At 38.4% G+C, this 14,493-nt stretch overlaps 2 protein-coding genes across 3 annotated transcripts; both read right to left on the bottom strand.

The window, feature by feature from the left end:
- Positions 1–26: 26 nt before the first annotated feature.
- Positions 27–6,571, bottom strand: LOC140016221 (uncharacterized). Of its 2 annotated transcripts, XM_072069693.1 has the most exons (3): positions 6,145–6,571; positions 3,902–3,982; positions 27–2,724 (listed from the first exon to the last, which is right to left on the bottom strand). In XM_072069693.1, exon 3 carries the CDS (start codon positions 1,595–1,597, stop codon positions 215–217), a length of 1,383 nt encoding a protein of 460 aa, XP_071925794.1. In that variant the 5' UTR covers positions 1,598–2,724; positions 3,902–3,982; positions 6,145–6,571; the 3' UTR covers positions 27–214. The 2 variants fall into 2 exon arrangements, with proteins under 2 accessions (XP_071925794.1, XP_071925795.1); XM_072069694.1 differs by lacking the exon at positions 3,902–3,982.
- Positions 6,572–6,762: 191 nt separating this feature from the next.
- On the bottom strand, positions 6,763–10,713 carry LOC140016256 (uncharacterized). Its single transcript, XM_072069763.1, has 2 exons — positions 10,638–10,713; positions 6,763–9,460 (listed from the first exon to the last, which is right to left on the bottom strand). Exon 2 carries the CDS (start codon positions 8,331–8,333, stop codon positions 6,951–6,953), a length of 1,383 nt encoding a protein of 460 aa, XP_071925864.1. The 5' UTR covers positions 8,334–9,460; positions 10,638–10,713; the 3' UTR covers positions 6,763–6,950.
- Between the last annotated feature and the right edge of the window lie 3,780 nt (positions 10,714–14,493).

The raw sequence follows: 14,493 nt of genomic DNA, 5'->3' as shown, positions 1-14,493 counted from the left end.
ATATTTCAAACCTATTGTACTCTCAATCGATCAAGATTTCCAAAGACGTGTTCACTATTTTTACAAAACGAGCTTCCGAAAATTAATTTTTGAAACAAGTCATTTTAAAAATATAATGAAACTATATTTCCATGTAATTAGGTCTCAAGAGCTTAGAAAATAATATTCGGAGTAAAAGACCAAATAAATAATTAAATAAGCTAGAAATAGGAGATTAAATAAGTAAATTTTGTGAGTCCTCACAACCTCCCCTCCTTAAAAGAATTTCGTCCTCGAAATTCATACCTTCTGTAATCTCAGACAACTCTGAACCGTGTGGTGTGTTCATGTCATGCGTTCTTTCAGATGCCATTGGTCGGTTTCTCCTTCCATTGACTTGTCGAGGAACAGTTCCATTTCCTTGTTGAGCAGTAGTTTCTCGTGGATACCTCCTTGGACAGTCATGAACTTTATGATTGGTACTCCCACATCCCATACACTTTCGTCCCTTTAGCCAACAGTTTTCTTCAGTGTGATTCGTCCTTCCACAATATCCACAAGTCGGACGAGGTGTTGTGACCTGACTTGCTTGCGAGGTTTTCTTTGATCGTGTTTGTCCTACTGAAGTCCCTCGTGACATAGTTCCTTTTGGTTCCTTTATCATGAGTGGTGCAGGAAGTAACAGTCCTACTTCATCCACTTCTTTTCTAACTTTGGGTGGTGGTCCATTTTTTCCTAGTGTACTGTCAGATGTATCTCTTTTCCTTTTTTGAAAAGCTCTCAGTTGAGATTTTGTGCTTTCTACCCTTTGCGCTTTTTCAAGAGCGTCACTAAATGTTTCAACCTGTGCTGCGGCAAGGGCATCTTGGATTTCCAAATCTAATCCTTGGATAAACCGTCTTATTCTCTTCCGTTCAGTAGCCACCAATTCTGGGGCATATGTAGATAACTTCGTAAAGCGTGTTTCATACTCAGCTACGCTTAAAGTTCCTTGACGAAGCTTTATAAAATCATCTTCTCTCTTTTCTTGGACAAGTGGAGGAAGAAATTTCTCATTAAATTCACGCACGAAGTTTATCCAAATTCTCGGAGTTTGATCTCTTTCCCACTTGTTTCTTATAACATTCCACCATGCTCGGGCTGCTCCTTCAAGTTGAAATACAGCAAATATGACTTGTCTCTCCTCTGTGTAATCCAAGGCATCGAATATATTTCTTATATTTTCTAACCAATTCTCAGCCACCTCTGGATCAGGCCCTCCAGCAAACTTGGGCGGAGAGAATTTCTGAAACCGCTCTAAAGCTCGATCCTCCCCTATCTCTTGGTTTCCACGTTGGTTTCCTTGTCCAACACCTTGACCTTGTTGAGCTACCAAGAGCTCTAGGATATCCGTCATGCGAGTTAAAACTTGTCCTATCTGGTCATTTCCTCTCCCAGCACTTAGCTCAACGTTTTGATCAATATCGGACCCATTAGCTACTCTTTCATTTCGGGGTTGTCTAGGTTGACGTCCCTTTCGTTGTCCTCTAGTTTCCATGTCCACAACTAATCTATACGCACATGCATAACCCTCACACTTAGTTAAAATTGAACTACACTCATATACCAGTAGCAACATTTAAAGAGGATGAAGACACTTTCACAAATAACATTATCACTATGCAAGTAAACACAAACTAGAGTTCATTAAATCATAACACAAATTATGGCCAAGTAAAGTTCATGCCAAGTCAAAGTCAATAACAAAAATAAACAAGTGATTATCACAAGTACATTCATCTCCAAGGCGCAAACTCTTAAGTTCTACTCCCATCGTCTCACTATGAAAGATCACCAGTAGAGATTCACTAGATTAATTGGAACTAGACGATTCTCGTTCCCTAACATGCTCGATTTCAATCCCAACACAAGGATCTTTTGGGTTACGATATTTTCCATCTTCCACTCTTAATTATTGTACCATCTTAACCAAACAATTATTGGTTTCCTGTAACCATTCACATGAAATATCGATTCATTCTTATTCCCCACAAATGGAGATATAAAGTCCCTATGGTTGCTTTCCACTCCCAAGTACTCGGGTTCAAGAATCCAAAATAGGATAATTCACATCTCGAGCCGGCCGGTCCCAAGAGTAAATCACCACATTCGAGATTCCTACCCAACATACATATCAAATTCCCTCCAATTATCAAGATAAAGGTTTTACAACCTATAACATTCATGATTCACAACTTACATTTCTAGAAGGGCACTTAAGTCTTTACTTAATCACATAGTAAGGACCAAACACCACTTGGCCCTATCTTGCTCCTTTGTAGAGACCACGTGAAGTGGCTCTAAATTTCATCACTACAAGCAATCATTTAACTTTCAGAATAGTCCCACAGTCCGGCATCCTAAACATTTAAGCCTAGGATACACTACAAAATCTGAAGCCTAAGCTCTGATACCAATTGTAACGCCCCCACTTCTCCCTAAGGCGAACCAAAGGGTATCCGCGGGACGCCTGCCCAGCTCTCGCCAGGACTCACTACAATCCATCATTCAAAAGCTCGAAATACTTTAAGTAACTTCAATACATAATTAAAGTACTCCAAATATCTCACACTTACAATTATGCAGCTTCCAAGCTTAAATACAACCCAACGGAAAAGGGTACAATAGCCATCCGTTATAATATAACTTAAAGTTTTCAAAAGAAAACAATCTAGTACTACTCACGAGCACCCTTGGTCTCGAACCCTGTAAAAGAAAACCACAACGTGGGATGAGCTACACAGCCCAGTGAGGTTCCAAGACACTCTAACAGTTCAAATAAATCAAGTAAGTTGGGCATATCATATGCATGGTTCAATGTTACACAATGGCGTGTTATCATGAGGTGATAATCATTGTACGAGTAATTTGAGACATTTATCATGGTATGAGACATTTATCATGAGACAGGTATCATGATATAAGTACATTGGTCAGGTAACAGGTATGGAGCGTATCACAGGCATAGTTCAGGATTTCATGTTGACATTTTAGCATGAAACAATTATCATGATACAAGGTAAACATATACGGTAGGATACGGTGTTCCAGTGGAACTCTGTCGGTCATCTGCACCTTATGACTTCTGATCCCCACGGTACGGTCTGGCCATCGCCTTATCCCTCCAGTGGTAATACTCGAGTATACCGAAACGGTGGCCCAGGGTTCCAACCTACCCGACCGAGCCCAGTCCTGGCTCGAGTAGGTCAGTAACCAAGGGCAGGGCCCAAGTTCAGCTTAGAGCTTACAACATGCACAGGTAACCAAGTAATTCGACAAAAGGTAAAATTCATCATTTGAGTAGGTCGAGTGAGGTAAAGTACACACTCGCCTAATAATGATGGACAGCTTCATATAACATGTGATTCATGATAATCAAGTAATCAGGTGGTCAAGTAACCAAGTAAGTTGGTGATCACGTAAGCAGATAACCAAGTAAGCAAGTAACCAAATAGATTAGAAAACGGTAAGTAAACACGGTTAACGGTAAACGGTAAACGGTTAACGGTAGTAATTACGGTTAATTGGTAGACATATGTCATTTCAATAGGCCGCCATTGGCCGTTTTTCACTTTCACCACGTAAGAGTCGAGGAGATTTACTCCAACCGACTTATGCTGTCATAGCATAATTAATCATTTAAACACATCATGAAAATATGCTCTCCAAACATTTCATATCTAGTATTTCAAGTAATCACATAAGTATGCTCTTTAAGCATTTCATATCGAATAGTTCAAATATACCTACTTCAGGTGTTTCATGTCGAGTAATTCAAGTATACATTATTCAAATGTGCATGAGTGTGGTAAATACTTAATGACCATGGGTTAAGCATGTCATAGACTTATTCCAATTACGTATTCCTATATGGAACACTCACCTAGTCAAAACAAGCGAGTAGTTCTTAAACAAGCGTCTTAGGTGTCCGCTCCGAGTTCCTCTGGGAGATTCCCTCGAGTGCCTGAGCAAACAATAATCAACTACCACTCAAAATCATTCTAATTATCGAGGAAAATTGTACACTAGTACAATCTAAGAAATTAACGCAGAGACGAGTCTAAGAGTTCGTGTAACTCGAGGTTCAAAAGTGGGTTTTAAAATACAAGACAAATCTGATTTCCATCTTTGAAATCAAATGTAAAACGATCAAATGATATTGAAGGAAAATGGAGGGTTTGAAACCCTTAGTTTCCTTTAAGTTAGAAAATTCCAGATTTAACAAGCAATATTTGAAAAATCATATTTCACTCTCCACAAGTCCAAAATTGGAAAACTTGGTACTGTTGGAATCCTCTTTCAAAGTACTAAAAGTTCTTAGAAGACACTTTTCCACGAATGTAAGTGAAAGGCACTCAAATTTTGGCTCAAAGTTGGTAACTTGAATTACCAAGACAGATTTAAGTTGGTTTTTGGCCAACTTTAGAAATTCGGCAAAATTCACTTGTTTTGAACTAACCTTTGAAATTTGGAAATCAATTAGTGTTGCAATCCAAGAGTATAACAAAACAAGCGGAACGAGAAATGGAGTTTCGAGCACCAAGATATAGTACCTCCAAGTTGCTGAAAAAGTTAAGACTGTTGGGCTATTTTCCAGGTTTAAAACTAGATTCGAAATATCATTTGGTCATCAAGTTGGCATTAGAAATACATCAAACTTGGTACACTAAATCTTCCATGTGTGAACAACATTTCTACTAAGTTTCGTACAAAAACTCTCACGGTAAGGTAGTCATTAAAACAACCAAAGTTTATGAAGAGTTTCAAGGCTAAACTACCTTCTCACTTTTCTTTCGTTTACAAACTTTTTGTACCATGAAATCAGTTCCAAATCTCTCCATTATTGAAACCAAGAGTTCATAAACATCCACTGAGCAATTTAAAGACCATTGACATCCAAATTCTAGAAATAAAACTCTCCAAATCAGATTTGACCATTTGGCTAAGAGAAAACGAAAAGTTTTCCAGATTCGATGAGCGAATTTTGTGACATCATTTGCATATCAAAATGGTCTTAGAATATTACCAAATTTTGTACAATTAAACCTCCATATGAGGATTACTCTTCTATCAAATTTCATTTGAAAATTCACACGGGAAGGTAGTTAACTAAACCATCAAAGTTCAGGAAATTTCCCAAGGTAAAACTGTCTTCTAGCTCTTCTTTCCTTTTTAAACATTTTGTCCAAAGCAACCAACCCAAATCTGGTTTATTTGTGAAACAAAGTCCAAGGAACATCTAATCTAAAGTTTGGTAGATGTCGGACATCAAAGTTTCCAAAACAACAAGTCCCAAATCATTGTTAGTTACAAATCTGTCCAAGTGGAAAATTCTATCACTGTAGCAGTTTCAAACTTTGGCCACAACTCACTCCATTCAACTTGGAATTGGGCGTGGTTGATGGCGTTGGAAAGCTCTCTTCTAAAGCTGAATTTTCTCAGAAGAAACCATTTTCAAATTCCATTCACAAATAGCTCGTTTTTGAGCATCAAGTAGCAATTTCTGTCCTGTCTCCTGGAGAGCAACGAAACAGGACAGTGATATTCAATCGAATGGTGTGGCTCACTCAAGTGGAACCAGAATGTGAAATTGGTACCGATAGAAAGCTAGGAATGTCTAGTTTCCAATGCCGCAAACGGCACTTGATTTCGACATCGGAACAAAGAGTTATGGCCGTTACAAAATGACTGCCTGGGCAATACGGGATTCATTTTCCAGTTTTGCTAACTTTGGAAATCAACTCATTTGACCAACCAAATCATGTTATTTTTCAATGAAATTTTGTACACACTTACAATAATAGATAAACAACATAATCAATTCATTAGAATCTCAAAATCTGGCACGAAAATGGTCGGACAAGGCAGGGGTAAAACGGTCACTTTTGCTCCAAGCACCTCCTTTGATTTTCTACCAACAATACAACATTAATCTACTAATATAAGCACTAAACCACCATTAATTTCATCATCCAACATCAAATCAGCAACAACCCAAGAGTGGGAGTTCATAGAGCCCACTTTCACATTTTATACCATAAACAAGGCTACCCACATGATTATATAACCTTATATGTGCAATAAATCTTACAAAAACTAAGATCTATGGGTTGGATGATTTGCTACCTTCTTGGATGATTAGATCAGAAATTTTGGTCACTCTTTGCTCCAGAAAACCGTGGCTTTTCAGCTCCCTTTTGCAGCTCAAAATACTCCTCAAGTGTTAAGCTAAGTGTAGTTCGAATTTGGAGTGAATTGGAAGAGGTTTGGTGAAGATTTGATGGAGGAATTGGAAGAACTCTTGAGCTGTTTTTCTTGCTTTGTTGTTCGGCCAGATGAGGGAGCAAGAGAGAGAAATTGTGGTCTGAAATGAGGCTTCCAAAGGAAGCTTAATGACTAAGGATTGGGTGCACAAAAGTCAACCGCAAAAAGTGCGCGCACGCGCGCGTTTTGTGCTCGATTCCTCTCGCGTTTGTTTCACTAGTGTACTAAACTTCTAATGCATTTATATTCATATAAATATTATTCACTCTTAATTGTCCCAAAATAAGGGTCTAAAGTTCCTCAATTTAAATTGCGCGTGTGAAAACGCGTATCTCCAATTTAAGCGCAATAACGCGAAACTTCCGAGAAATTCTTATAACGATAGTACTAATAACTATCACTTGAGTATTTAAACATTAAAATGCCTAATTTAGGTCCATTGTACATGTCTCCAATATTTCAAACCTATTGTACTCTCAATCGATCAAGATTTCCAAAGACGTGTTCACTATTTTTACAAAACGAGCTTCCGAAAATTAATTTTTGAAACAAGTCATTTTAAAAATATAATGAAACTATATTTCCATGTAATTAGGTCTCAAGAGCTTAGAAAATAATATTCGGAGTAAAAGACCAAATAAATAATTAAATAAGCTAGAAATAGGAGATTAAATAAGTAAATTTTGTGAGTCCTCACAACCTCCCCTCCTTAAAAGAATTTCGTCCTCGAAATTCATACCTTCTGTAATCTCAGACAACTCTGAACCGTGTGGTGTGTTCATGTCATGCGTTCTTTCAGATGCCATTGGTCGGTTTCTCCTTCCATTGACTTGTCGAGGAACAGTTCCATTTCCTTGTTGAGCAGTAGTTTCTCGTGGATACCTCCTTGGACAGTCATGAACTTTATGATTGGTACTCCCACATCCCATACACTTTCGTCCCTTTAGCCAACAGTTTTCTTCAGTGTGATTCGTCCTTCCACAATATCCACAAGTCGGACGAGGTGTTGTGACCTGACTTGCTTGCGAGGTTTTCTTTGATCGTGTTTGTCCTACTGAAGTCCCTCGTGACATAGTTCCTTTTGGTTCCTTTATCATGAGTGGTGCAGGAAGTAACAGTCCTACTTCATCCACTTCTTTTCTAACTTTGGGTGGTGGTCCATTTTTTCCTAGTGTACTGTCAGATGTATCTCTTTTCCTTTTTTGAAAAGCTCTCAGTTGAGATTTTGTGCTTTCTACCCTTTGCGCTTTTTCAAGAGCGTCACTAAATGTTTCAACCTGTGCTGCGGCAAGGGCATCTTGGATTTCCAAATCTAATCCTTGGATAAACCGTCTTATTCTCTTCCGTTCAGTAGCCACCAATTCTGGGGCATATGTAGATAACTTCGTAAAGCGTGTTTCATACTCAGCTACGCTTAAAGTTCCTTGACGAAGCTTTATAAAATCATCTTCTCTCTTTTCTTGGACAAGTGGAGGAAGAAATTTCTCATTAAATTCACGCACGAAGTTTATCCAAATTCTCGGAGTTTGATCTCTTTCCCACTTGTTTCTTATAACATTCCACCATGCTCGGGCTGCTCCTTCAAGTTGAAATACAGCAAATATGACTTGTCTCTCCTCTGTGTAATCCAAGGCATCGAATATATTTCTTATATTTTCTAACCAATTCTCAGCCACCTCTGGATCAGGCCCTCCAGCAAACTTGGGCGGAGAGAATTTCTGAAACCGCTCTAAAGCTCGATCCTCCCCTATCTCTTGGTTTCCACGTTGGTTTCCTTGTCCAACACCTTGACCTTGTTGAGCTACCAAGAGCTCTAGGATATCCGTCATGCGAGTTAAAACTTGTCCTATCTGGTCATTTCCTCTCCCAGCACTTAGCTCAACGTTTTGATCAATATCGGACCCATTAGCTACTCTTTCATTTCGGGGTTGTCTAGGTTGACGTCCCTTTCGTTGTCCTCTAGTTTCCATGTCCACAACTAATCTATACGCACATGCATAACCCTCACACTTAGTTAAAATTGAACTACACTCATATACCAGTAGCAACATTTAAAGAGGATGAAGACACTTTCACAAATAACATTATCACTATGCAAGTAAACACAAACTAGAGTTCATTAAATCATAACACAAATTATGGCCAAGTAAAGTTCATGCCAAGTCAAAGTCAATAACAAAAATAAACAAGTGATTATCACAAGTACATTCATCTCCAAGGCGCAAACTCTTAAGTTCTACTCCCATCGTCTCACTATGAAAGATCACCAGTAGAGATTCACTAGATTAATTGGAACTAGACGATTCTCGTTCCCTAACATGCTCGATTTCAATCCCAACACAAGGATCTTTTGGGTTACGATATTTTCCATCTTCCACTCTTAATTATTGTACCATCTTAACCAAACAATTATTGGTTTCCTGTAACCATTCACATGAAATATCGATTCATTCTTATTCCCCACAAATGGAGATATAAAGTCCCTATGGTTGCTTTCCACTCCCAAGTACTCGGGTTCAAGAATCCAAAATAGGATAATTCACATCTCGAGCCGGCCGGTCCCAAGAGTAAATCACCACATTCGAGATTCCTACCCAACATACATATCAAATTCCCTCCAATTATCAAGATAAAGGTTTTACAACCTATAACATTCATGATTCACAACTTACATTTCTAGAAGGGCACTTAAGTCTTTACTTAATCACATAGTAAGGACCAAACACCACTTGGCCCTATCTTGCTCCTTTGTAGAGACCACGTGAAGTGGCTCTAAATTTCATCACTACAAGCAATCATTTAACTTTCAGAATAGTCCCACAGTCCGGCATCCTAAACATTTAAGCCTAGGATACACTACAAAATCTGAAGCCTAAGCTCTGATACCAATTGTAACGCCCCCACTTCTCCCTAAGGCGAACCAAAGGGTATCCGCGGGACGCCTGCCCAGCTCTCGCCAGGACTCACTACAATCCATCATTCAAAAGCTCGAAATACTTTAAGTAACTTCAATACATAATTAAAGTACTCCAAATATCTCACACTTACAATTATGCAGCTTCCAAGCTTAAATACAACCCAACGGAAAAGGGTACAATAGCCATCCGTTATAATATAACTTAAAGTTTTCAAAAGAAAACAATCTAGTACTACTCACGAGCACCCTTGGTCTCGAACCCTGTAAAAGAAAACCACAACGTGGGATGAGCTACACAGCCCAGTGAGGTTCCAAGACACTCTAACAGTTCAAATAAATCAAGTAAGTTGGGCATATCATATGCATGGTTCAATGTTACACAATGGCGTGTTATCATGAGGTGATAATCATTGTACGAGTAATTTGAGACATTTATCATGGTATGAGACATTTATCATGAGACAGGTATCATGATATAAGTACATTGGTCAGGTAACAGGTATGGAGCGTATCACAGGCATAGTTCAGGATTTCATGTTGACATTTTAGCATGAAACAATTATCATGATACAAGGTAAACATATACGGTAGGATACGGTGTTCCAGTGGAACTCTGTCGGTCATCTGCACCTTATGACTTCTGATCCCCACGGTACGGTCTGGCCATCGCCTTATCCCTCCAGTGGTAATACTCGAGTATACCGAAACGGTGGCCCAGGGTTCCAACCTACCCGACCGAGCCCAGTCCTGGCTCGAGTAGGTCAGTAACCAAGGGCAGGGCCCAAGTTCAGCTTAGAGCTTACAACATGCACAGGTAACCAAGTAATTCGACAAAAGGTAAAATTCATCATTTGAGTAGGTCGAGTGAGGTAAAGTACACACTCGCCTAATAATGATGGACAGCTTCATATAACATGTGATTCATGATAATCAAGTAATCAGGTGGTCAAGTAACCAAGTAAGTTGGTGATCACGTAAGCAGATAACCAAGTAAGCAAGTAACCAAATAGATTAGAAAACGGTAAGTAAACACGGTTAACGGTAAACGGTAAACGGTTAACGGTAGTAATTACGGTTAATTGGTAGACATATGTCATTTCAATAGGCCGCCATTGGCCGTTTTTCACTTTCACCACGTAAGAGTCGAGGAGATTTACTCCAACCGACTTATGCTGTCATAGCATAATTAATCATTTAAACACATCATGAAAATATGCTCTCCAAACATTTCATATCTAGTATTTCAAGTAATCACATAAGTATGCTCTTTAAGCATTTCATATCGAATAGTTCAAATATACCTACTTCAGGTGTTTCATGTCGAGTAATTCAAGTATACATTATTCAAATGTGCATGAGTGTGGTAAATACTTAATGACCATGGGTTAAGCATGTCATAGACTTATTCCAATTACGTATTCCTATATGGAACACTCACCTAGTCAAAACAAGCGAGTAGTTCTTAAACAAGCGTCTTAGGTGTCCGCTCCGAGTTCCTCTGGGAGATTCCCTCGAGTGCCTGAGCAAACAATAATCAACTACCACTCAAAATCATTCTAATTATCGAGGAAAATTGTACACTAGTACAATCTAAGAAATTAACGCAGAGACGAGTCTAAGAGTTCGTGTAACTCGAGGTTCAAAAGTGGGTTTTAAAATACAAGACAAATCTGATTTCCATCTTTGAAATCAAATGTAAAACGATCAAATGATATTGAAGGAAAATGGAGGGTTTGAAACCCTTAGTTTCCTTTAAGTTAGAAAATTCCAGATTTAACAAGCAATATTTGAAAAATCATATTTCACTCTCCACAAGTCCAAAATTGGAAAACTTGGTACTGTTGGAATCCTCTTTCAAAGTACTAAAAGTTCTTAGAAGACACTTTTCCACGAATGTAAGTGAAAGGCACTCAAATTTTGGCTCAAAGTTGGTAACTTGAATTACCAAGACAGATTTAAGTTGGTTTTTGGCCAACTTTAGAAATTCGGCAAAATTCACTTGTTTTGAACTAACCTTTGAAATTTGGAAATCAATTAGTGTTGCAATCCAAGAGTATAACAAAACAAGCGGAACGAGAAATGGAGTTTCGAGCACCAAGATATAGTACCTCCAAGTTGCTGAAAAAGTTAAGACTGTTGGGCTATTTTCCAGGTTTAAAACTAGATTCGAAATATCATTTGGTCATCAAGTTGGCATTAGAAATACATCAAACTTGGTACACTAAATCTTCCATGTGTGAACAACATTTCTACTAAGTTTCGTACAAAAACTCTCACGGTAAGGTAGTCATTAAAACAACCAAAGTTTATGAAGAGTTTCAAGGCTAAACTACCTTCTCACTTTTCTTTCGTTTACAAACTTTTTGTACCATGAAATCAGTTCCAAATCTCTCCATTATTGAAACCAAGAGTTCATAAACATCCACTGAGCAATTTAAAGACCATTGACATCCAAATTCTAGAAATAAAACTCTCCAAATCAGATTTGACCATTTGGCTAAGAGAAAACGAAAAGTTTTCCAGATTCGATGAGCGAATTTTGTGACATCATTTGCATATCAAAATGGTCTTAGAATATTACCAAATTTTGTACAATTAAACCTCCATATGAGGATTACTCTTCTATCAAATTTCATTTGAAAATTCACACGGGAAGGTAGTTAACTAAACCATCAAAGTTCAGGAAATTTCCCAAGGTAAAACTGTCTTCTAGCTCTTCTTTCCTTTTTAAACATTTTGTCCAAAGCAACCAACCCAAATCTGGTTTATTTGTGAAACAAAGTCCAAGGAACATCTAATCTAAAGTTTGGTAGATGTCGGACATCAAAGTTTCCAAAACAACAAGTCCCAAATCATTGTTAGTTACAAATCTGTCCAAGTGGAAAATTCTATCACTGTAGCAGTTTCAAACTTTGGCCACAACTCACTCCATTCAACTTGGAATTGGGCGTGGTTGATGGCGTTGGAAAGCTCTCTTCTAAAGCTGAATTTTCTCAGAAGAAACCATTTTCAAATTCCATTCACAAATAGCTCGTTTTTGAGCATCAAGTAGCAATTTCTGTCCTGTCTCCTGGAGAGCAACGAAACAGGACAGTGATATTCAATCGAATGGTGTGGCTCACTCAAGTGGAACCAGAACACTCTTTGCTCCAGAAAACCGTGGCTTTTCAGCTCCCTTTTGCAGCTCAAAATACTCCTCAAGTGTTAAGCTAAGTGTAGTTCGAATTTGGAGTGAATTGGAAGAGGTTTGGTGAAGATTTGATGGAGGAATTGGAAGAACTCTTGAGCTGTTTTTCTTGCTTTGTTGTTCGGCCAGATGAGGGAGCAAGAGAGAGAAATTGTGGTCTGAAATGAGGCTTCCAAAGGAAGCTTAATGACTAAGGATTGGGTGCACAAAAGTCAACCGCAAAAAGTGCGCGCACGCGCGCGTTTTGTGCTCGATTCCTCTCGCGTTTGTTTCACTAGTGTACTAAACTTCTAATGCATTTATATTCATATAAATATTATTCACTCTTAATTGTCCCAAAATAAGGGTCTAAAGTTCCTCAATTTAAATTGCGCGTGTGAAAACGCGTATCTCCAATTTAAGCGCAATAACGCGAAACTTCCGAGAAATTCTTATAACGATAGTACTAATAACTATCACTTGAGTATTTAAACATTAAAATGCCTAATTTAGGTCCATTGTACATGTCTCCAATATTTCAAACCTATTGTACTCTCAATCGATCAAGATTTCCAAAGACGTGTTCACTATTTTTACAAAACGAGCTTCCGAAAATTAATTTTTGAAACAAGTCATTTTAAAAATATAATGAAACTATATTTCCATGTAATTAGGTCTCAAGAGCTTAGAAAATAATATTCGGAGTAAAAGACCAAATAAATAATTAAATAAGCTAGAAATAGGAGATTAAATAAGTAAATTTTGTGAGTCCTCACAAAAATAGTGTATGTGTAGTAATCTAATTTCCCTAAGATAGGAAATTTCTTAGCTTGCTGGGCTAATTTAATATCTTAGAACTAAGATTAAATCTTTCGTTTTATCATGAATAGTAGAATCTTAATTTCCTCGACTCAAACATATTAAGGACACTCGAATCGATAACCTTAATCCCTTAAAATAAATTCAAATCAGTACTAACGTTAAATGTTAGATTTATTTAACTAGGTCAAACTTGATTTTAATAAGTTAATTAATAAGGTAAGAGTGTTAGGATCCTCAATATTAAACCATAATTGATAAATATTCGATAAAAAGTGGCTTAAGTGTACTATCGTGTTTTTAGGCTTTCGAATCCTACTTGAGGATAATCGTTGGAATTAAGATTAAAATTTAGAGTTTAGACGAGGTTAGGGAGCAGGGTGAAAAGACCAAAATGCCCCTCACGATCCACAAAATCTCCACTCCACCACAACCTCATCATGCACGGCCAAACACTCCCTCGTACAACCTTTCATTGCCGCCCACTTAGCCAATCAAAAACTCACAAACTCCACAACTCTTCTCCACTGCAGCACACAAAGCTCGGCCACACTCCAACTGAGCCAACACCCTACAACCCTTTCCATTCACAGCCCCAAACTGAACAGACAACCAAGGCAGCACCGCAACATCCACCAATCAAGACCATCACCACTTCCACAAGCAAAACAATTCGCACACTCCACAAATTCTGTCCACATATATTTCAATAACCACGGCAATACTTCACTCAGTCCATTCCACATACCAAAACACCCCACCTTCACTTGGTTATCATCGACCGAGAGTGAAGAGAAAAGCTTGAGCTGCACCATATAGCCGAGAGTGAGGGAGGAAGTTGAGAGCTGCAAATTCCAATTCTGGTGCTGTCCGCGAGTTGCATTTCCCCTTGTCTTGTCCGTAAGCTGAGGGAGACACCAGAGAACCATCACCACCTTCGATAACCTCAGACCAACACCACAACTGCAACCTTAACCACTCTGCACCTCGCCAATTCCAGCCGCAACTCACTGAACCAGGACCACTACCCTGTCGCGTGCTTCTGAGCCGAGAGGAGGAAAACATTTTCCAGATTTTCGTGTGAAAGCTTGACTAGTTGTGAGGTAATTTCTGGATCATTTTAGGATTAATCTGAGGTAGTTGGAGTTATCTAGTAATATGTATGTGATGTTAGAACATTCGGAAGTTGAATGGAATCATTAGAAAATTCTGTTTTGAATGATGAGGTACCATCCGAAAGCTGAGATGATAACGCACTCCAATTCTGATTTCCTGTGATGATTTGAGCACTTAAGTGGATTTAGTCAAA

This window comes from Coffea arabica, chromosome 10c (genome assembly GCF_036785885.1).
Source record: "Coffea arabica cultivar ET-39 chromosome 10c, Coffea Arabica ET-39 HiFi, whole genome shotgun sequence".
Lineage (NCBI taxonomy): Eukaryota > Viridiplantae > Streptophyta > Magnoliopsida > Gentianales > Rubiaceae > Coffea > Coffea arabica.
This window is presented reverse-complemented; position numbering and strand designations above follow the sequence as displayed.